Source organism: Anas platyrhynchos, chromosome 15, assembly GCF_047663525.1.
Source record: "Anas platyrhynchos isolate ZD024472 breed Pekin duck chromosome 15, IASCAAS_PekinDuck_T2T, whole genome shotgun sequence".
Lineage (NCBI taxonomy): Eukaryota > Metazoa > Chordata > Aves > Anseriformes > Anatidae > Anas > Anas platyrhynchos.
The window spans coordinates 12,179,803-12,204,262 of NC_092601.1; the positions used below are offsets into that span (position 1 = coordinate 12,179,803).

Here is a 24,460-nt window from a genome sequence, read left to right on the forward strand (position 1 = left end):
AGTGTTTTGGTTTTGGCTATGAAACACCCAGATTTTTAACAAAACAAGAAGCAAATGATGAACTTTTTGTATTCATGGGTATGTGACAAGTGGATTTTGAAGGGTCAAACCCTATCATTCTCACTCACACAACTTCAGTAAAAGTGCAGGGCAGTTTGCTCGACTAGACCTACAACCCCATTCCCCATCCTGCTCTACCCGATAAGCTATACAGCCATTTATTTTGTATCATTCAGGATTGGCACTCTCCCCCACAGTCAGGCCCTCCATTTAGCTGCCTGAAGTTTGTGACCTTCCTACAACTCACCATCACTGAAAGGTGTCGCTCACGGAGGGCCTGGTTAGTGGCTGCCCTTACAACAGAGCAGCTCCACCCCTGGGGAGCCACCACTGCTATTCTGTCAGGGACTTGTGTGGAAACAAGAAAATGGTCTTTGAACTGTTCTGTGCAGTTCTAAGGCAGCCCCTGCACTGCTGGCCAGAGTGCAAGGCAGAATTACTTTGTGGCAAAGGTAGAACAAGCCACTCCTTGCAGGTGCGGGTGGCTGAGGACAGTGTAAGAGCCACAGCCCCAGTGCTAGGACATCTGTGTCACTGCTGGGAAGCCAGGCCTGTCCCCACCCTGCTGCCAGCCTCAGCAGAGCAGGGGGGAGATCCCTCCTATTCCTCCCAGCAGCCACGGAAGCAGCAAGCCCAGCCTCACTGCTCTGCAGCTCCCCTGACACAAGGTTGAGACTACATCCGCACCGCTCTGAAGGCTTGTCACTAGTACAAGGTGGTGAGCATAACGCACCCTTAAAGCCAGACTTTAAACTGCATTGGATCCTCCAGGGAAATATTTTCCAAGATTCTGTTAAGCGTGCAGGTGCCTGTGGCTGATGAGAGTCAAATGGAGTACCCATAAAGGCAGCTGGAGAAATTACATTTTAGGAATAGCAGATGGGGAGAATCTCTGAATTGCACTGAAAAATCTCTCTGCATATTCATCTGTAAACCTGCTTAACTGCTGAGAACCCTGACAGCCAGAGCGAATGGCTGAGACTACCTGCACATAACTTGGTTGATGCAGTTGTCACAAGCATGCAGTGTGTTTCAGTGTGTCCTTAGGCACCTGCAGTAACTACAGAGCCAGCAGATAGAGCGCAAGATCTACAGAAGACCTTTGTCCTTCTAGAGCTGCATGTAGAAGCTGAAGTCCCTGAGAACCCCCCATGGATTTTTAGGCAACTGAGTAAGCCCCAACATAGCAGCCATTTTAAACTCAACTAAAATACTCCCAGCCCTTTTCTTGCAGGGTGGTCCTGGAAATTGGCCTCTGGCATAGAACAGTCATGTTGAACAATAGAGGGGAAAAACAGTAAGAATACTCACATTTCATTCCCCCTCCCCCCCCCCCCACCATGTTTTGCTGTTTCCCTAGTGTTTTTCACCACCCTCTTTGTTTCTTCTGTAATTTGGAAGCATTTAAATGGGTGAATCCTAGATCTCACTCCTTAGTAACATTAATACAGCACATTTAATGAGAGATGTGCATCATGTGCGATCTTATGGTCCAATCCAAAGCCAAATTGTAAAACCATGGGATCTCACACAAACAGAGCTCTGCCAACTACAAGAATGTATTTCCTTAAGGATTTATTACTCCTGATGTCTGTCCAGCACAGAGAAGGGAATGTACAATGCAGGACAATGACTGCAAAACTGAGTATCACAATAGAGCAGAGCAGTCTGTCTGTTTTTGCCTTTACATTGTGATCACATTTACTGTAACAGCAGTCAGTGCGACAGCTTACTTTCTTCCTGATCTTCACAACAAACACTACCCAGAACAGACAAACAATGGATAACAAAATGAAAGTCAAATGGCAGTAGCTATTTATTTTTAACATAAATCCAAGTTACACAAATCTTGAGACACTAATCTATAAGAGAAGAAAACATGGAAATTAAGACTACTATTTTTTACCCTTACCCCACCCCCAAAAATCTAAGACAACATACAAGCAACTTCCATTATAGTTGAATTGAATCCTCTTCAAGAATTCAGAAGTAAAATGCTGAAGCCAGGCTCCCAGACCCTCCTATTGCCAAGGAAATCTGGGAACACTGTTTTCAGACTCACGTCTTTGGACTGGCTCCATCTACTTTTTAAAGTGCATAGTCTGTAGATGAGTACATGTGAATATAAACCGTGTGTCTGCTTCCCAAACACAACACCTCATCTCAAATTACAAATTTTGATCCATACAGGCACAGAACTTTGATAATATTCTTACGAATAGTAAGTGCAAGTGTCCATACAGTTCCTGAATGATAGAACACCTAAGGCTGTCACATTTGCCTCATGCTAGTGGAGTTACCCGTCACTGAAGTAACAGGCTCAGCCAACACACATTTCTGAATGCTTCACAAATGACATGAAGAAAAAGACATGTCTGAAAATACACAGGTAACTTTGCTATAATTAAAAAGTGTAAAAGGTAGTAGAGAAATATCTGTTCTTGTTTCCACTGATACAAACAAGATCAGTGGAGTTACATTTTTATCGTCGTGAACGCATCCTTTAGCCCCATTCACTTACTGGTCTGGTATCCTTCCATCCTGAAGTTGTATACATTACAAACTCTGCCACTTACTAGCTTTTCCAACTAATTTACACCAAGCTTATAATTTGGAGTATTACTTATGCCACACCTGCACTGTACTCATTAACATCTTCTACACTTACTTATGCACCATCAAAGGCTTTAACACTAACTGCTTCTGAACCGCCTTCCTCTTGCTCCATTTATTCTATGTCATCTAATCCTTCTACAGAAGGAAGGAATAGCCTACATGAAATAATATGCAAGATGAAATAAAATTTCACAAGGCACAACTCTAGCTTGAGACAGGAATTTGTTTCCAGGGCAATGGCTATTTTTCAGATGCTCAATCTTTCCTAAGGCAGTTGCATAACAGCACAAAACTGGAACTTCTGTAGAACGTCCCTGGGCTCCTCTGTCAAGAAAGGATCATTGAAATTCCTGCTCCAGCAAATATCCACTGGCATGAAAGAACAATTACCTAATGATGCGTGGTACAGCCAAGATGAAAGTATTTGCCTGTATACTTTAAGTTTATCCCACTGAACTCAGCATTGTTTCAACCTTCAAGAAACTTAGAAAAGAACTTACAAACACAATAGATTAACAGGAAAATCTCCCAAGAGAATACAGATAAAAGTTAAGTCAAAAAACATTTTTAGTGCTCACATTTTGGATGACTCCTTGCAACAAGAAAATTGCAAAACTCCAAACAGGAATGTACTAAAAAAGGTACTGCATATAGTTTTCTCACAGTTAAAATGTACATAATAGCAGCTCCAATTTTGCACTCTTTGAGCCTTCCTGAGCCAGGTCTTTCACAGAAGCAAATCTAACCATAGGGAAGATTTGGAAGATTTTAACCATCATTCTTCATATGAAAGTCCCACTCAGGAGCATGCTCTTAAATGGAAATCAATCGTATCTGAGGGCAGGCAGGAAATGAGGGCTGTCGGGGGCTGAAAGTAAGGATGGTGACTTCTAGACCCCAGCCTGAGCTGGAAAGGAAGATGCATGCTTGAGCCTGGGTGGGCTGTGTCCCCAGGAGAGACTGAAGACTAGGTAACTGCCCATGTAGTAACAAAACCACAGTGGTATTTGAAGTACCATCACAGTTAAATGTCAAACTCTGTTCTCTGAACTTCTGAACCTCTGAAGCTGTCTTCTACCCTGTAGGAATTACCCCTCTAGAAGCATGAAACCTACCCCCAGGTTCCCACTACAGAAATAATTAAGGAGGAAATGCACTGATTCCAGAATTATACCAAAATACATAAATACCTGTTAATGTCAATGCAAATATCTAACACTTGGCATTTACATGAGATACATTTACTAATAATACTGAAGGTATCTAACACTTGTCATTGGAAAACATGTGACAGTTTACTTTTCATTCTTGAAAGCTGTAGAAGGGCTGCATTCAGACAGGATTGCTGCCCTTCTTGTTAACAAAAAATCCAAGGAAACTAAGTGCAAATGATTTTCTTCGTATTTTATGGCCTCGTTGGCATCGTAGACTTCCCTCTTTAGTTAGCAGCTGACCAGGAATCATAAACAAATTTTGCTGCTACTGTATCTTCAACCGCCATCCCTGAAAGAGAATTAGTCATCTTCAAACAGTGCTTCAGCTGTATTAAATAATATAGCTTCAGAAGGAAAGAGAAAGACTTAAAAAGTTATCTAATTGGACAGGAACAGGATTAACTCCCCAACCCAAACACCTGCAGTGTTATGTTCAAAATTATTGTCACCATGTAATTGTTGTGTGTCTGATATGAAGTTAATGTAATAGCAGGAATCTCATTTTCTGATTCAGTGTTCACATCACAGTTTGACCCTTTCAGATACGCCATACAGCTCAGAACATGGTAACTCATCACCACTCCTGTTCCCTTCCCCAAACAGCAGCCACAACACTACAGCGCAATGTCACATTATCTGTAGGTTGGACAGACTTCAGAGGCATGACAACAGGACATTCATGTTGGGGCTGCCTTAATAAACGTTGCATTCATTTTTGAATAACTGTGAAACGGAAAAGGTACTTTTCCTATTGTTTGCCTGTTTTCTTATCTCTTTTCATTACATCAGTCCTGCTAAATCAATAAAAAGGGAAAATACAAATCACAGTCTAGTTCCTTTTGGAGAACGTGTTGCCACTGCAGTTTTGAAGATGATCAGCAGTTTTCCCACGCATGGGGGACCTAATAAATAACAAGGCATTGTCTTCTGTCAGGCTTGCACACAGGAGGGGCTTACCTAGTGATTTAAAGACCGTTGTCTTCTCAGGCAGAGCTGGTTTTGTACCTTTCAGTACCTCTCCCAGCTCAGCAAAAATCTCCGCCTGTGAAAAAAAAAAATACATATTTATACAGAAATGTAACATCCATATGTACATTAAAACTTTTTTTTTTCCTGAGTGACTTCAAATGAAACCCCTCCAGTTCTGCTATCCCGTAACTGATTCCTTCCTGTTGAAAAGCAGACCAGTATTCATATCAATAATACAGAAACTGGAAAGAAATCTCAGAAAAGTGGAATGCTTTTCAGAGAAAGACCATTTGTCGGTTTCCTCAGTAAATAAGCTTTTCAGAGTGGATAGCTTGTTACCTATCCAACAAAAGAGATGGGGCTTCACATACCTTACTTGATCTGACCCTCTTATAGTGAGCCTCAGAAGTGGAAACCATGTTTGTTCTGTACAAATATTAAAAGAGAAGAAAACTCCAATAAACCTAAAATAGTCTCTTCCCATCAAATTTCTGCAAATCAATGACTGCCTGCTTGGCTTCTGTCATCCAGTCTCTAGGGGCCAGATTTGTGTCAGTCACACTGAAATCTTATGTGAAAGAAGTTACAGGTTTTAACAAGAAGATTTGGAAAATATGCAACTACCACCAAATGGTGCAGGAAATGTCCAGCTTTCAAAACAATACTTTGTACACAAAGACCAATGCTGAAAATATGCTAACGCCATATGGTGCCATGTAATGGTTAATAATGAATGCACATGGTTCTGTCAGAGATACATAAAATTTCCCTTTCAAGATCTGTTTTATCTTTCAGCCTGTGCTTGGAAATTATTAGTAGCCATATCTGATACTCTGAAAAATTTCAGTGCAGCACATCATCCACATTAGCTCACTTCAAACACAAGCCAACTGCCACAAAGAGAAAGTCCCTCATTTAAAAAAGCCTCACCTTTGATAATATAACATCTCCTGATTCAGTAAGAGCAGCCTCTCTGGAATCCACAAACAGAACAGAATTCTTCATCAGTTCATCATCCAGTTCTCGCCAGTCTGGTCTGCTTGCTCCAACAGCTGAGACAATAGAAGTAATGAACTTGGGAAGAGCATTTAAAGTGAATTCAAAACATGTTTTGTCCAAAAGACATGTGTGAACTAACAATGGACATTACTGTGGAAATATAATATACAGTCTCACATTGTCACTGATGACATGCTCATTGGTTTAAAAAAACAAACAAAAAAAGATGCACCTGAAAACTGGTAAAGGCTGGGATTTCTCTCAACCTAGCCTCAGCTGTAATGCCGAGGTATATATGGCCCGCTTCTGTAATGTGCTGACTCCTTAAATTTCCATTAGTGTCAGTTAAAGATTACATTGCGTCCAAACCTCCAAAAGCATTACCGTTCATTAAAATGTACAGCAATCTTGACCTCTAGTCAGATAGATGCTGCTGCTGACAAAGGTCTTGTAATCCTCGTAAGCAAACCCTGGACTACTGGAACCAGTAAGTCATCGCACTTCAACCTGCTGAAGCATTAAGCTGCAACTCTCTGTGAAGCAGATCTCACAGAACTGAGGTTCTTCGCTGGCACTGTTTCCATCTCTTTGGTAGAATGGTCAAACTGCTCCTACCAAGTAATGCTAAGAAGGCAAAGGGGAGATAGCACTCTTAGCCCTTTCTCATCACCTATATTTCTTGTATGGATGTGAAACTGTACGTGTAAGTACAAAACAAACAAGCCTTTGTTAGCAGCGCTGAGCATGACACCAGTACTTAACTGTGACATAATTATTCTTTTCTGCTTACAGAAGGCACCATTCGAACAGACCACAAACATTTGGCAAAGCAACTCAGGGAAGATAATCTTAAGGTTAAACAGACTACATCTCTTCTGCAGACAGTGGCCTCAGTTTCCGTGACTGCCAACTTAAACGATGGTGGCTGTTTGTGTCACCCCCAAGCAAAGTTAACTAACACAGCTTCTCTAAAACATTTTATATTTGACAGAAGATTATCCTTGGCCAGACACTCTGGGTAGCGGAGGCATAAGAAAACCATCTCCCTTTGTCCATTATCTCTTGCACCCTCCTCCTCTTTCATGAGATCATTGCCAAATGACCTGAATTTTATCATCCTTCAATTTGATCCAGACTGCATTCATGTTACATTTCTATAGAGACAAATAAGATTTGAACAATCCCTCATTTATCCTTAACAGATCAGAAACGAAGTCGTTCGCAGCAAAGACCTGAATAAGTAGACAGCTGAATTTTACTAACCAAGATTTTTAAACTTACAGCTTCTATCATCTCCTTGTAACACTGTAAGTAGTACAAAAAGAGCAGGTTATACATAGCTAGAGAAACTAAAGAAGTTAAACCGCTTGATTTGTCTTAAGTACAGAAAGATCATTACAAACTTTTCATAGGTTAATGGAAGTTTTACTGTAGTCAAACGTTTTCTAGAAGCGTCTGACTGTTACGGAATAACAGATTCCATGTTGCCTGAATGCCTAAATGGAGAAAGAAAAAGCAGACAAAGAAAGGAAAAGGTTTTTTGTGTACGCGTCTCTTCAGTGACTGTAGATCTTAATTGATTTTGGTTGTACTTCTGACTACCATGCCGTGACATAACACAGACAGCATTCAATGACAAAGGACTAAACTGAGTTTGAAAAATTGGTAGGATGCTGCTAGAATGTGGGAACTTACTTTAAATGGTCCCCTTTGACAAGTCGCTTTTGTCTCATTACCGTGCCATTTGGAAAGTTCACAAGGTCATCTGAATCAGGCGCACAATTAAGAAAATAAACAAATCTGACCACATCCAGAAACTCTGAACAATAAGGTGATAACATCACAAAAAGGCAGGAAAAAAAAAAAAAACCTCCCTGTAATGAGAGGTCAAACTGTGAGGTTCTTACTTGGTTATTGCATTTATTATTTTTTTTTAAACTCCAGTAAAAATCAATGTGATCAGCACCAAAATGAATAAATAGAGGAGCTTATGAAAGTGGATGAAGGAAGGATGAGTGCTACCAGCAAAACAACAGATTGAGCAGGAATCACTTAGGAAATAACATTTTTGTATGGGCTATTTAAATGGAGAGCAAGTGAACATGAAATAATAACACAGCAGCAAAAATGATGTATGTGAACAAACATGATAATAAATATGTCCTTAAATGATGAGAACATAGCATACCATTGATATGGGCACCTGGTTTTACCCACTCTCCAAATAAAATTGGTGTTGTTGCCATGGTGACTGTTATAATCACATCAGCCCCTGTAACTGCCTCCTGAGCAGAAGAGCAGACATGCACCGGACCATTAACTGAGTTAGCAAACTTCATGGCATTCTCTTTTGTGCGATTCCATATCCTGACCTTCAAGGAAGAAAGGAAAAACAGATCAGCCTGGAGATTTTCTCCTTGTTGAAACAGAATAGACTTTGTTTCAGTTTTCAGTCACATCAATCCTAAACTTTTTTTTCCCCTTTAACGTTGCCACCATATAAGTGAGAAAATTCCGTGGGTGGGCAGCTACATTTGAATTGGCTTTTTTGCAATGCCAGAGTAACAGCTCCTTGTCAAAACGTATTTATAAAACACAAGGATTTCCAATAAATGCATTTAATGGAAAGTCACAGAAAGCTCACCCAAACATGGCATACATAGTAGGATTTTCTCAGGGAAAAAAACACCATCTGAAACATGACTTTGTTTCCAACACACTTGGACCAACATTTGAGCAAGAAATTTTACAGGTGTTCAGAGTATTATTGTGTTCTGCGTAAACAGGATCAAAAACACCATTAATCTCTGAAGTGAAACTTTGTCTGTAGCACATTTTATTTATAAAATATGCTCCTGAAATATCACAGACAAAAATGAATGTGCCCAGTTGTGTCCATTACCTCTTTAAATGTAAACAGCTCCATGAAGATTTCATAATGGCTATATGCTTGAACACCAGCTCCCAAAATGCACAGCACTTCTGCAAAAGCCGGCATTAACAACTGAGCGGTATCAAACATACAAAAAAAGCATAGGTAAGACAATATATTAACAGATAAGAAATAGGTATCAATATAGTACAAAAAGAAAGCAGTAATCTTAATCCACTTAAACAACAAAAAATGGTTTTATGCAAAAGCTAGTATTAAATTCCTAGTAATAGAAATCAATATTCAATAACCACTATCTATATATCTATATATCTATATGCACACAGATACATACAGTAATGCAAAAGCTAGCGTCAATAGCACCAAAGTATCCTTTGGCTTGATTCTGGATTTTAATTGTTTAGGTTTGTTAAGTCCAAAATTCAGTTCACGCCGTTGGATGTTAAGTCTAACGTAGATTCTGGGGCCTTAGCACACACTACTATCAGTATAATGTATCATATCTATGGGATTAATCAAGTGTAAAACTGTAGTGTTGATATTCTGTACTGGCTGAAAACAAGCATTACGCTCAGGTTCCTCTCACACCTTGTTTTTTGTCTTTTCTCCTACACTGCCCACGTCCACATTTGAAGTTGTGAAAGCAGTGGGCCCTTTCAACATTTTTCCTTATACGTATTTCCCCAGATACCCTGTGTACTGCTACATGTATTTATTCTGTATCCCGAAACACAATGATCTCTAGATCTAGACACAGCAGATGGTGAAACTCCTGATTTACAAGTCTGAGAAAGGAATTTTCTTAAAAACTGTATCTATGCACCATGTACTGCAAAAACAGCAATGTGAAAAACAATATTGAAATGCAGACTTATGGCTGTTTTTGGTTTTCTGGTTTAGTTCTTGCCTGTGATTCACCACTACTTGGCAAGGAAGAAGAGAGGGCTGCTGGAGTCCAGCCCTAAGCTATCCTCGTGTCTTGTTTATGCATTTGCTGTGGCCACTCACTTCTGTATAAAAAGCTTTTGAACTGTGTAGGCTCTCAACACTTATTCTGCTGTAAGAAAAATTGAAAAAAATCTCATTGATCACATTTTTCAGTAGCAAGAACTCTTTTTAATGTTTCTTTCAAAGACACAGAAGCACTTATTTCAAAGGTTCCTTGCATAAAAGCACCGGGTCTTTAAAAAGTGAATGCCATAAAGGGGACAAGATGACAACTATGAGCTAAACTCAAACACTCCTGAATAATTCCCAAAACAGCAGACAATAATGAAGGGTCTGATCGTGAAGTCCCTTTAGCAGCCAAACTCCTTTGAGGCCAGCAGAGCCCTGACTGTGTAAAAACTGTCAGAACCATCTAAGTAGAGAATAGATGAAATGAATGAGGTCCTCTAACCTAATGTTTGAGGAATCCATTGTAAATTGTTCTGTCCCTTGGGAAGCTCTTGGGGACAGGTTCTTCACTCCAATTTTATGTCAGTTTAGTTCTATTGCCATGGATAGATTTAGGCTGGCATGAAGACAGCCACTAACAAGGTGGTGAGGTCAGCCTTCGGTCTGATGTAAAGCTGACAGGTGAAAAACAAAAGTACCTTTCAGCTCTGGCCCTCTTCTTACTGCCTCGTTCTTTGAGGTGAACACTAAAACACTGCTATACAATGGAAGGTGACTTGCTCTCTATCCAGTGCTAGGGGCACAGCCAAATATTGTTTTAAAAAAGAATTTGACAGCAACAATTTCCAACAGAAACAATGTAAAGCAACATACACTAAGATTTACATCACCTGTCTTTCAGACACTGAAGTTTATGGTTGTAGTCAGGGCTAGTCATCTGGACATCTTACAGTGACAGAGAAATTGACCAACAGATACCTCTGGACAAGTCTACCAACTATTATAGACATCACCTGTCTTAAGAGGACCCACACTGCCCCCCTGGAAATACACCTTTTTCTTCTTTCTCCAGGTCCAATGAAACTCACCTGTACTGGCCTCATAGCAGAAAATACACATCTAAACAAAATTGAATACGTTACCACAGCTTTATCACCCAATGCCATAAGAAGCATGTTAAGACAAGCACAGAAGAAACAAAAAAATCAGAGGAAACCAAAACAAACTCCCTGAAGAATGCAGAATGAAGCACAAAAACACAGCACAGATTCCTCGTGCCATCACATACAAAATTTTAAAGCCAAACACAACTCACAATTAAACCAGAAAATTGTGCTTTAAGTTTTCCCTGAAGGTATGTACATTATTTCTAACTTGAAGTAAACTGACACGCAGTGAAAGACACGTCACTCTCTCTAGTTACTTTATATAAATAAATGTGTGTATATATGTGTGTGTGTTTACGTATATATATATATATATATATATATATATGGTGGTGATAACACCACAAACTGAGTCCGCTCTGATTTAGGAAATAGAAGACATACCTTGGTAGCTATTGCAGAAACTGCTGCAGTTCGTTTTGCTGTAATAACACTGCCATCTAGAACCTTTTAAAAAAAAAACAAGATGAGACTGAAACAAACAGTGAAAACATGTATAAAGGCCCAATATTTTCACCAAGTCGTGAATTATATGCATTAAGTTAGATTAAGGGCATAGACAAAAATATAAAGGTCAGTAATTAGTACTACAGCAACCACAAAGCACATGAAGCCCATGTACAGAGTGGGTAGATCGTCTGCTTATTCCAGTTCTTTCATGCCCTTCCACCAGCACAAATCGAGTGAAAAATGGTCAAATCTGAGCTACTCCTAACTCACATGCAGGTGCACTTCACTTCCTTGGTTTCCAGCATAGGGTCTAATACAACTGCAATACTCTGCACTCTGGTACAATCAGGGACCAGCTCAAGCTGGCAGTAATTCTTGAGCTGCACTGTTTTATCCTGTAACAGAAGGGTGACAGAGAACCATGGAACTCCTTGTGCGTGTATCATGCATGGGAGGACATTCCAGTCTCAAAGTGTATTAACTGCTGTGTATAAATGATTTTTGGGGCTTTAAGGCAAAGGATGTTTTTTCAATACAGTGTAGAATGAAAAGCTATTATACTTTTCATGACCAGTTTTTGTCCTTTAATAATCACCATTACAACAGTGTAATTAAAATGGCCAACATTCTTAAAAAATATTAATTAAAAAAAAAAAAAAGACCATGAATACTATTCCCTTTGATACCAATTGCATTTCTCTTTAGATTCAGGCTTAAGATGGTGCAAGATTCTTCAATAAGCAAGCCTTTTTCCTTCAAAATTCAAGGTAAACATTTCCAGATCATCTCTCTCTTCTAGTCACCCTGAGAGCCAACAGACTCCCTTCAAATCACAAATTACAGTAAACAGCTGACAAAAGGACACAGAGTACTGTTTAACACGCATGAAAGATATAAGACCTCCAGCCAAATTCCAATTAGGCACAAACACATTTTAATAATGATAAACTTACACCAGTTTACACCAGTGAAGTTCAATGTCTACAAATGAAAAGGGAGAGCTGGCAGAACATTCACAGAGGAGGATGCAGAAGTGTTGCACTCAACTCACAGCTTTTAAAGAGCCGTTGGTTGGGTCAAACAAGAGGACAGTCGCTTGGTGAGAGGGAACAGAAGAATCTTTCTTGTGCTCATAAAAAGTCACCAGCTTGGTTGTCAGAGCATCGTCTGCAGCACTGTAAGCAGGCATAACTCCCAGGTACCTTTCAAAGAGGATTACTTACTCAATTTCAGCATCAGAGTCACGGAAACGGTTAATCAACAACTGGGTACCACCACCTTTCCCCGACGCTTTGATTTCACCCATCCCTCTCCTTCCCCGCGGCGGACCCGACCTCCTCCCTCTGACAGCGGCCACGGGAAGCATCACCCCCTGCCCGGCCCGCTCCCCTGGCAGCCCGGGGAAGCCGTCCCGCTCTCCTCACCCGCCGTGAGGCCGCACCGGCACCACGGCGCGCACCGGCTGCACGACGCCCCCGGCTGCTCCGGCCGAGAAGTTGCCCAGGGCGGCCTCCAGCGCCGGCAGCAGGAGGCTGGCGCGGTGCAGGTACTTCTCCACCTCCTCGCTGCCGATGAAGACGGGCGGAGCCGAGCTCATGGCGAGCGGTGGGGCCGAAGCACCAGGCAGAGACACGGGGCTGAAGCACCGGGCTCTGCCCCCCACGACCGCCGCTAAGTACCCGGCGGCTGCCACCGCCCCCCGCCCCTCAGCAGCACCGCCCCGCGGGCCCGGCCTCCCCCTCCCTCAGCCCCCCGGGCCCGGTCGCGCCTCCCGTAGTCCTCGCCCGCTGCTGAGGCGCCCCGCACCCCACACATAGAACCAGCGGGCGGTGAAACGGCCCCGCTGGGGCTTAAGGGAGCTCCAGAACCCCGAGAACGGCCGCCAGCCCCACTCAGACACTGCCAAGAGACGGGGCGGCTGCGAACACTACCGAAGAGCCGCGCCATGGCTCGCCTCGGGCCCCCACAGCCACAAAATGGCGGCGCGCCCAGAGCCCCCCCAGCCCCAAGATGGCGGCGCGCCCCACAGCGCCCCGCGCAGGCCGGGCAGATACGGCACGCACAGGCCGGGCAGAGGCACCCCGCGCATGCGCGCAGCCGCCCCCGCCTGAGGAGGACTTTTAACCGCGAGCAGTAGAGTTGTCGCTCTCGGCTCGCTAGAAAGCCGCGGCGGCGCAGGGCGTGCCGGGAAGGCAGAGTCTTCCCCCGGGGCAGCCATCTTGTTCTCCTCAGCGGGCGCGGCAGGATGAGGGGCTTTGCGGGGGTCGCGCCGGCTCTGTCGGTGAGCGAGGGCTGAGGGGTGCGCTGTGTGGCGGCGGGCAGGCGGAGGAGGATGCCAGGGCGGTTGTCAGGGTCCTGGGGGCTGCTGAAGGCCGGCCTCAGAGCGATGAGCCCGGCCGGGCCCCGTCGGTGGGCTCTGGGCGGGCGGAGCGGGTAGAGCTGTGGGGCTGCGAGTCAGGTGCAGGGGCAGGAGGATGGGGCCGGGGGAGGGCGAGCGGCGGAGCGGGAGCGGGAGGGGGCGGCTCAAGGTCAGGCAGGCCGCGGGCACGGCCCAGGGGGGCCTCAGGGCAACTCCTGCTGGGCCATGGGCTTCTCCCGGGGCTCCCCCGGGGCTCGGTTCGGCAGGGAGGGGGGCGAGCGGCCTCCCGGCGGTGCGGCTCGCTAGGGGCGCTTTTGCCAAGGTGATGCCCTTGGCGAGCGGGAAAACGTCCTGGTGAGGCCGGGGCACGTCCTGGGGGAGCTGCCTGCTGGAAATCCCTGAGGGGATGGCGGATAGCTTCTGTGTCAGAATGCTTTGAAGTCAATTTTAGGCATACGCTACTAGTTAATAAATAAGAAGGCTTAGAGATTAAGATTAGATATCTTAACGAATTTGTGGTGAGGGGAGAAAGGAATCTTTTCTGGACTTGCAATATGTTAAATGGTGCCTGTGGTGAAGTAAGGGCAGTACCAGCATTGCTGTCCCTTCTGCTGACTGCAATGGTGTGCCTGTCACTCAGTTTTTTACTTTGAGATGTAAGGGGGTGAGGCTTTTCTCTTTTGATTTGAGAAGAGCAATAAATATGCTTATTTCACAGAGGAAAAAAATGTGGAAGGGAATAGCATTTAAGATTTGAAATTAACATTAATGTCACTTCAATTGCCACCTACTGAAGGGGAAAGCGGTTCAATTTGAAGGCCTACTTCTAATTATTGCTCTGCAGTTTGGGGACTTGCATCTGTGTCCTATTTGTGCTCAGTAATCAGTGTAGATAGGTTGATATTCTGACTCTGAGTTGAACTGCCTGTACCACGTAAAGTTATCTATGAAGTTATCCTGTGTTCATGGGGTTTACTTAGCTATTTGTTCAGTTAATTCCTATGCAGTAGTTTTACAGACAATATAATGTCAACAGAGATTCATGCTATGGGACAACAAAAAGAAAAATAAGCTTTCCTAAGTACTACTCGTTGAACTTCCAAAAACCTTTTATAAATCACTGTACAGATTTCAACAGTGATGTAAAAATGACTGGAGGACTTAACAGGAAATCACTGTTTTTACTGTGGGACTTGAAGTTGTTTGTTGCATTTCAACTTTAAATTAATTTGCTTCTTCAGTATGCAATGTAACGTGATGAACTAACTCAGAAAATCCTTTCTTTTATGCTTCGTCCTCTAGAAGAGACTGTACTCACTTAAAGTAGCTCCTAAAGTTGCACCATCAGCAACTGCTGAACGAGTGAAATTATCTCCAGAGTCTGAGGATCTGGAGGTCAGTATGAATACTGGTATTTTTTATCTTTTTATTTATAAGTCAGTCAGAGAAGACCTGTGACAGTATTTCTAATGGATCGGTAAACCAAATTTTATTTTAATGCAGATCACAAAATTACCAAATGGCTTAGTTATTGCATCTCTGGAAAACTTTTCTCCAGCTTCAAGAATTGGTGTGTTCATTAAAGCGGGCAGCAGATATGAAACCACTGGTAACTTGGGAACTGCTCACTTACTTCGGCTTGCATCTACTTTGGTAAATTTTTATTCTCTTACTATTTTTGGCAATGGATGAAATGGTGGGAAGCTTACATGTATGACTTCAAAAAGAGGTGATATGGTAACATGTAGCATACGTGATCATACAGCGCAGAAAACAATGTACATTGATAGTTGGTTACTGGGCTTAAATGCAAGAAAAATGCCATTACTTCCTGGATGACAATGTTATTTATTTGGCTCTGTACTTTTTCATAGTGTCTTAAATTATGTACACAATTCAACTATAATAAAATTTGCATGTAACTTAAGCTGCAATAAAAGATAATTCAGATGTCTGATAGAAATTCGCCTGTGTGTGTAGAATGTTTCCAAACAGTTGTTCTATGCTTTTCTCAGTTGTTATCTGGCTGTAGCTGCAGATGCTTGCACACCAGTCAGATTGTGACAGAGTTACTCAGCACTGGTGACTGCTGTGAAATGTGTTCTCAATCTACTTCAGTTTCAGGCAGAAAAAAAATAATGTCCCAGCTGCTTATTACCTCCTTCCTAACCACTGCCAGAAGTCACTTTCCCCAGACAGCTTGTAGTCTAACAGTATGTGTAGGCATCTGTTGTCCTGGTTGTGTTAAGGTTATTTAAGTTAAAAATCCAAATTTCAAACATTTAATAGGATTATTCTCATGGAATGGGACTGGGGAGCAACTATGTGAGCAATTACATTAGAAAATCAGAGCAGATGATAGAAATGATAGCAAGGATGCAGTAAGTTGGCTTTTCTTACGTATATAATGTTTTCTGTATAAATGAATAAACAGGTACTGTTTCACATCTGCCTGAGTGCTGAACCACCTCTGGCAAATTTGTTCTTAAAATAGCTATAATTTTATTTTTTTTTTCCCATTTCTTTTTTAATAGACTACTAAAGGAGCATCTTGCTTCAGGATAACTCGTGGCATTGAAGCTGTTGGGGGTAGCCTAAGGTTTGTAACATCACATAAACCTAATCTATTTTGGTAAGATAAAAACAGGCTACATGACAAAGGGAAACTTAAAACAATAAGCATTAAAATATGTAGGTGGATAAGGTCAGCGTGGGAATGGTGCACATTGACAAGAAATGACTTTCATACTTCTCCTTTCACTAAGGTTCAAGAGTGCACACATAATTTGCATTTTAAATAATAGTTTTATGATTTGTACAGAAAGCTTAATGTGCTTTCTGCAGTTTAAGTCTTCAAGATTAAACTTGCTGAGGTCTGCTGATATTTTTATTATTTTTTCCCTTTTGTGAATAGATAACACTCATACTGCAGTTCTGGGAACAATTCAAGCAGTTGCTAGATTTTGGGACTTGGGAGTTTAAAGCCTAGAAAACAAAACCTAAGAGAGAAAAGAGGGATCTAGCTGTACCTGCTTTCTTGCATTGTTTCTTGGAAATTAACCAGTAAGATTATTTTATGTAGAATTTGATTAAAGACAGATTTAGATAACTCTAAGCTTTACCCTTTTTGTTAAGCAAAAAAATATGTTGAGGCAAATGATGATGGTATCCTATATTTGGATAGTCACAAGGTACTTGTTATAACCTGAATACACTTGCTATTACCTAAGACATGGGTTTTAGGTATATCTATTTCTCCTATAGGACTGTGTGTATCAAAATGCTCCTATTACCATTCCTTTAAACATTCATCTGGAACAGAGTTAACCTTAACTTGTATTCTAGTCAATACCTTGCTGAAAGCTTCAGACAATAGGGGAATATGTGTAGAAGTCAAAGTATTCGTATGCTCTCTGCTGAAATAGCTTTTGTATTTTTTCTCATTTAGCGTGTACTCAACGAGAGAGAAAATGACTTACTCTGTTGAATGCCTGCGTGACTATATGTAGGTATCCAGATAAACTGTAAACCAAATAATTGTAATTGCTCTGTAGTAAAGCAAAGACTTACCATTTTAAAGGGTAGGTGTTAATCTAGTTTTAATGTCGTGGTAATAAATCAGTAAATTACTGCATTAATATTTAGCTCCTGTTTTTCTCTCACAAGCATATGAATGCGGCAGAACTGAATTAGAATTCTCATCTGTCATACAGCTGTGCTAATAACTACTCTAGCTTTAGTGACATACTCTGTTAATGTGCTTCTTATTGGTTGGTTTGAGTTGCTTTCAACTAGGAAAGAAATACATGCTACTTCTGTTGTGTTTAATCCCTTTGTAACTTTTTTCTCTAGTGATACAGTAATGGAGTACCTTCTAAATGTCACCACAGCTCCAGAGTTCAGACGATGGGAAGTATCTGATCTTCAGCCACAATTAAAAGTTGACAAAGCAATTGCATTTCAGAATCCTCAAGTTGGTAGGTGTATTTTCTGATCAATGTATTGGCTTCATGGGAGTATCTTCAAAATGACAAACTTTGGAAAACTTTGCTTAGTCACCTGGTTATTCCATTTTTCACCCTTTCTCTGTTGATAGGTATTGTCTTTCTGTTGCTATGGAATTTCTTAGCAAATCCATGTTTTTTTTCCAGCTCATATATAACAATGTTACTGTTTTTTACTACTCTCCATCCCAAAAGAAAAACGAACAAACAAAAAACAACTGTATCTGCAGCTTGCTGATGAGGCTCAAAAAGCATTGAGCATTTACAAGTGTTTAGTGTTTTTAAAAGGTGGAAGTCTGCAGACTGTTGCTTAAGGACTTGTCCAATACTGAGTTTTAGCTTATTACAGTCCTGCTATTGCAGATCTTGTGGATGAATGTCTTTAGTGTGGAAGTGGACCATAGCTCAGTCACTGGTGTAACATTTAGATTCATTCATAATGTTCATTAAAAGTAGCTATTATGTTAGTCATAAACTTTGTTCCTCTTAGGAGTGCTGGAAAACTTGCATGCTGCAGCTTACAAGACTGCTCTGGCAAACCCCTTATATTGTCCAGATTACAGAATTGGAAAAATTACATCTGAGCAGGTAGGATTCTTGTGTTATAAGTCTATCTTAGTTTCCTTAGTAAGGATAGTTGATACTTGACAGAGAAAATTAATTTTTCAAATATATAGTAAGTATTTATTATCATATTAGTCTGGTGTTAAACTAATCTGTAGCCTTGATGCTTTTAGTATTGAGTTTAGAACTCATTCACATGTAGAAAGGTTGTTAACATCAGCGGCTTTCTGTTGATAGTAAGGCTGTCAATGAAATGTGTGTTGTATAAAAGGGTTTTGTGGCTGTCACTGGAAAGCATGTAAAATGATGCTCTACAGACAGTTCTTTTTGGAAGCATTGGAGCTGGTTGCTTTAGGAAGTATAAGGTCTGAATGTCAGGAACTTGCTTTTCATTTTTGTTCTTTATGCCAAATACCTTAAAATGTGACTTTACTGTTGCAGCTTCACCATTTTGTGCAGAACAATTTCACAAGTGCGAGAATGGCTCTTGTGGGAATAGGTATGTATGTTCTTTAATGGACACTGCAATTCGTAAGGGGAAACTACTATAGAAATCTGAGTTTTCTGGAGAAGAAGATTGTTATGATAACACTTATATTACTGAAAAACTTATACCAGTTACGTAACAGTGACATTACTTGGAATAAACTATTGCATTGCAGGTGTAAAGCATTCTACCTTAAAGCAAGTTGCAGAGCAGTTTCTAAATATCCGAAGTGGAGCTGGTACTGCTAGCGTAAAGGCTGTCTACCGAGGGGGTAAGTAAGTTTTCTGTACCTGTTCGGAATGATTTGGGGGTGTTATTATAAATGTAGTATTATTTAAAGTTACAGATGAAAACTATATAGATGTGCTAAGCGTTCTGCATGGAAAATAACAATTGAGTGGTATCTCCCACCTAGATAAACAGAGGATTTTCTTTCTCCCCACCATGGAAGGTCCTGGGATAAAACAGAAACAGTGTCTTCAATAAAGCTTTACCTGCATGATCATTTGTTCTGTGAAGTGGAAAAACAGGCTGGCATATATTTTTTTCTTGGCATATCTGGGAAGATTCCCTTAAAAATTGGGAAAGGTAGAGAGTAGTTTAAGTGTCTAGAATCAGTTGGAGATTGTTAGGGAAGATATGTTAGACTGTGTTAAGTGTTTCATAAGAGACAAAGCAAGGCTTAGCTCTTTCAGAGCAGTATCTTGTCCTACTGCTATTCACTGGTCTTTAGTTGGGGTATCGGATCACTCAGTAGACAAATAGAAAAATATAAAGTTTTGAGGTTTGAATGAAATAACTTCAGTTTCTGTAAAAACAGAATACTCTTATGAACAGAGGGTACAGTACTTTTATATATTTGTTATCTGGAGACTCAGTTTTATCATTTTACACTTTTAGGATCAGGCTCAAATTAGGTGTAGTAATGTACTTGGTTTTATGCTTGCAAGACTTTTTTTTTTTGAATGCAGGGGATTTCATTAAATGCTTTTTTCAAAGGAATATGTTTGTTTTAATAAGTATTAAGAACAGCATCTTAGGGTTGTAAGGGGGTTTAATGATTAGGAAGCTACATGATGACCTACAGCTTACTAACAGCTTCTTTCTGTCTTTTCTGACTACATATGCAATAACTTCACAACTTGACTTCTCCATCACAAAAATAACCCCGGGCAGAAGTGTTTCCTTTCCATACCTCTGAATGTGTAGCAGTTTTTAACTGAATGCTGCATAATCTTTTATTCTGTTACTGTATTTTTAGGAGAAATCAGAGAACAGAATGGTGATAGCCTTGTCCATGCTGCTGTTGTAATAGAAGGAGCTGCTGTTGGAAGTGAGGAAGCAAATGCATTCAGTGTCCTTCAGCATGTTTTGGGTGCTGGACCCCTTATCAAGAGGGGAAGCAATGTTACCAGCAAACTGTACCAGAGTGTTGCTAAAGCAACTACTCAGCCATTTGATGTAAGTTCAGAAAGTCACTACACTCATGTTTTAAGCAAAATGCATACTATCCTTTGAGAGGTTACTATTTCCAGCTAGAGTCTTCATTAGTTATTATTATTAATTCTTGCATAAGGTGAAATATTTCAGAGAAGGCATTCCAATGTGATCTTTCCTTTGCACAGGTGGAGTCTAGCTTCCTGAATTCCAGTATTTTGGATCCTTATAGTAATTTTCCTATGCTTAATACTGAGTTGTTCTGCTACTTGAAACAATAGATGATGTTTGTTTTTCAGGCTTCCGCATTTAATGTTAATTACTCTGATTCTGGTCTATTCGGGTTTTATACCATATCCCAGGCTCAAGATGCTGGGCAGGTGAGTTGCCAATTAGAATTTAAGTATTAACAACCTTACTGACAAAATAGTGCTTTGGCTTGAGGCAGAGACTAATTTTTCTTAAATACAATTGATCTGCCTTCTTGTATGACAGTGCTGCGTGTTTGGTTACAACATTTCTGTAGGCTGGCAATGAGACTTACTTTCTCAAAAGTACAAATATGTAATATGAACTAGAGCTAGTAAAGTACCATGGATTGCTGAGTGTAGGACTTGAAATTTTTAAACCTAAGTAGATTGTGATGAGCATGCCAGCTCATTAAGCTGACAGAACTAAATACTCTGGAAAAATGGTGAGGCCATACAAATTAACATGGTGTTGCAATTCAGATCCACACAGCTCTTTTTTAATCACGTTTTGGCATTTATGGGTGTTTTTAGTTTTGTTCTAAAGCTGTTCAATATTGAGGCTGAGCTAACAATCCTACTACTATCAGCTGCTTTTCCCTGAAGTCTTTCTAAATGTCAGATAATAGGAATAACATGTTTAAATTTAATGCTGGAAGAATTCTTACGTGATTAAATTTTTCTCAGGTCATTAAAGCTGCTTTGAACCAGATGAAGGCAATTGCTCAAGGCGGTGTCACAGATGAAGATGTCACAAAGGCAAAGTGAGTAAAGAACCATCTAATGTGATGGAGAGGTTTCTTAACGTGCAGCCACTTATCAAGCACTTGGGCTATTCTGTACAGCAGTGCTTGTATAGTGCTGTAATTATTTCTATTGTGAAATGCTTCCTTTTCTGTGTTAAAATTGAAGCACTATCAGTAGACTTTATTTCCCCTGAAGCTACACTGATTCTCTGCTAGCAGTATTTCCTCATAAAAACTTGTTCAATAAACGTTAATATTTTCAACTAACTGTTTCAGTGTAAGGAATTTGCAAGCATCAACAGATGATGTTGTTTTAATCATGCTCCCTTGTACTAAGGCATTTAAATTGGAATTCTAAAATGCATTATTTAGGTAATTCCCTGTACAGTCACACTGCAGTAACTCCTGAAACAGTCATATTAAGCAACTACGCCCTTCTGAATCTTCTAAGAATAGCAGTAATGAGGATTTGCAAATGTAAAGCACTGAATTAGTGATATTACATCCAAGTGCTCTAAATATATTTTTCCCTTAGGAAACTTTGAGAAGGAGAAAATTGCTGTCAGTGGTGTAATAATAGCAGAGTTCTGGAGTTCCTGATTTATAGAGGGCATGCACATTTAGTGAGGTGGTGTTTAATGCTACTCAGAGTTTAAACTGCACTGAGCCTCTAAAGCTGTAATAGTACAATACAATATGGTACAGATTCACTCAAGTAGAAAAACAAAAATGCTGTCTGCTGTGTATGTGAAGTGCTCATAGGACTCCATGTAAATCTTGATTACAGAATACATAAATTAGACATGACTGGTTGTGCCATAGTCACTTGTAGCTAAATGGTACACATTCTGTTTTACACTTGTTTTACATGAGTGACAAAAAAATTCTCAAGGTCAGTGATGTTTGTAGAATATTGCAATTCAGTCAAAAATAGCAAGGTACCTAGTCCTATTCTATTGAAATAAACTATTTTCTGCCACTAACCTTTTTTTAATTAAGATTTTCTTGAGTAGCAGTAAGACTGTCTATACCAGGAAAAAAAATCACAGTATGAATCTGGTGTCTTTTCCCAGAAAATTGAACTATTCTACAAGGAACATTTACAATCACTGCTGCTTTACCAGAAAATTGCTTTACACACATCAGTTCTTGATAAGATGCAGGCATCAATTTCAAACCTGATTTTTTAACTTAATAGGTTTTGTCTAATTGGTGAAGTACTTTTATTAGTTACTTCAAACAGAAACAAATTTTGAGCTAGAGATCTCCTGATTGTGTGGGGTGGCTGATCATTCCAAGGCAGGTGGTATTCCATTACCCTGTTAATTTCATGCTTTGACGATTTGTGGTGCCTTTTTCAAGCATGGAAGGTTTCTATGGTTAGGAAAATCTATCAAAGTCTTGAAAGGTTAAAATGCTAAAAACTCATTGCACTTTCAAGGGGTGGTAATAACAGAACCTATGTGCTCACTTGCTTAATGCTTTGTTTGGCAGAAATCAGCTGAAAGCTGCCTATTTGATGTCAGTGGAATCTGCAGAAGGTTTGCTGAATGAAATTGGCTCCGAGTCATTGGTTTCTGGCACACACACATCACCATCTGTTGTTGCTCAAAAAATTGACTCAGTATCCACTGCTGATGTTGTGAATGTAAGTATGTGTCAGCATTTACAGGTGTTTCTTAATCACTAAGATTTTAATACGAAAGTGGTGTTCATTTGTGTTTGTTTATAAAACACACATCTTTTCTTTTAAGCAATTAGCTTACATATACCAGTTGTCTATCTTTTGAGGCCTTTATTAACAGAAGGCCCTTTAATTAAATTTAAAAGACTATATACTTATTTATATAAAGCCAGTGTAGCTGAGAGTACCAAACTGCCAACCAGTATTAAAGGAAAACTTGCTATGAGTTTCAGTATGGGCAGCTCTGTGTCAAGACTTCTAGGATTCCTGAGCCTAGAATACGTGGTGGACTTAACAAAACAACTAGGCTTTCAGTGATAAGCTGATACAGCAGCAAGGTAATTCAGAATAGCAATGTAGTTTATACTTGAAGCAAATTCCAACCAAAAATCCATCAGAGAGACGTTCGAAGACAAAACTTATTTTCCTAGTCATCACTTCCTTGTGTTGCAGTAGTAACTAGCAATAGCTTTAGTAATAAGGACAGAACCACTGTATCTTGTGGTGGTGTAAGTAGAATTCTGGGAATATCCACTTCCAAAGATTTTATGCCTTTTATAGCTAGCTGTCATTCCCTCATTCCCCTTTAATGAGGAGCTGAATTACGAGCAAGTAAGCTTAGACAGCCAAAGGAAAATTGTAGACTCAATGACCTACTATAGTAGGTCATGGAGTCACTTATTTTTTTTAATGACTTGAGGTTGAGGCTGTGAGTGGCAAGAAACTCTGTTGTAGTGAATATATCCTTACATCAATTTTTCTGATGTGTTTTCAGGCTGCAAAGAAGTTTGTCAGTGGGAAGAAATCCATGGCAGCTAGTGGTGATTTGGGAAATACTCCTTTTCTTGATGAGTTGTAAAAACAAAGCTGGGATACAGTTTCATGATGGACCTGAACTGTAAATCACCTGTGTTCTAAAGAAATTACTACATTGTTATTTATGAATTCAGTTCTTTCAGGAAATTAACCTGGTGTAATTGTGGGCTTGCACTCATCAAATAAAGTGCTGAGTTCATACATTGTGTTGATTTTATTTTTTTTTTTTCCACTGAAAGTGGTATCTAAAATGCTGGCAAGTCTGGCCCTATATGTTGAAGCTAAAACTGCTGTGAGAAAATAAGGTAACTTTTAGTTGATGTAAAAAATATGTATGTCAAAAATGATCCTTGTGATCCTGATCCAGATGAACCTTGTAATCATTACTGGTTGTCTACGTATTCTTGTATAGGAACAGGAAAAGCTCTTGCAGAACTTTGTACCTGTACCACCCTTGTGTTGCATAAATGAAGAAACTTACTTTCAAAAATAACTATATTATAGCTTCTTAGAGATTACTAGTTCCAGATGAATAGAGTTGCAGAGGTAGCAGTGTTTTGTAGTGTTGTGTCCACAACTAGTATTGACAGACACCTTTGAGAGGTGGGAGGGCACTGCTAAAACAGATTTGTATAGCTATCATATAATTTTAAATATGCTAGGACTTCTGTGTTTTTGGAAGTCTAGGCATGTATTAAAAAAAATACAATTTCTGAAGAAGTCAAAGTTTTGAAGTTTTATTCCAAAGCAAAGGCAAGTTCCTTCAGACAGGTTGTGTCTTATACAGAAGAGTGAGAAGAGGAACTGGTCTCACTGTTTTCCACAGCCCGATATGAAGGGGGTCCAACACC

The 24,460-nt window shown here is 40.3% G+C and overlaps 2 protein-coding genes across 3 annotated transcripts; one reads left to right on the forward strand and one right to left on the reverse strand.

Annotated features, from left to right (window-relative positions):
* Positions 1-1,852: 1,852 nt before the first annotated feature.
* CRYM (crystallin mu) lies at positions 1,853-13,482 on the reverse strand. Of its 2 annotated transcripts, none has more exons than XM_038187116.2 (8): positions 13,196-13,482; positions 12,316-12,466; positions 11,199-11,261; positions 8,761-8,862; positions 8,047-8,230; positions 5,790-5,911; positions 4,848-4,932; positions 1,853-4,179 (listed from the first exon to the last, which is right to left on the reverse strand). In XM_038187116.2, exons 1-8 carry the CDS (start codon positions 13,480-13,482, stop codon positions 4,115-4,117), a joined length of 1,059 nt encoding a protein of 352 aa, XP_038043044.1. In that variant the 3' UTR covers positions 1,853-4,114. The 2 variants fall into 2 exon arrangements, with proteins under 2 accessions (XP_038043044.1, XP_027325365.1); XM_027469564.3 differs by lacking the exon at positions 13,196-13,482 and adding an exon at positions 12,689-13,173.
* Positions 13,411-23,810, forward strand: UQCRC2 (ubiquinol-cytochrome c reductase core protein 2). Its single transcript, XM_027469562.3, has 14 exons — positions 13,411-13,545; positions 14,926-15,018; positions 15,127-15,276; positions 16,158-16,222; positions 17,072-17,128; positions 17,476-17,600; positions 18,118-18,215; positions 18,633-18,690; positions 18,854-18,949; positions 19,940-20,139; positions 20,415-20,495; positions 21,051-21,127; positions 22,604-22,757; positions 23,569-23,810. Exons 1-14 carry the CDS (start codon positions 13,510-13,512, stop codon positions 23,650-23,652), a joined length of 1,374 nt encoding a protein of 457 aa, XP_027325363.1. The 5' UTR covers positions 13,411-13,509; the 3' UTR covers positions 23,653-23,810.
* The last annotated feature ends 650 nt before the right edge of the window (positions 23,811-24,460 follow it).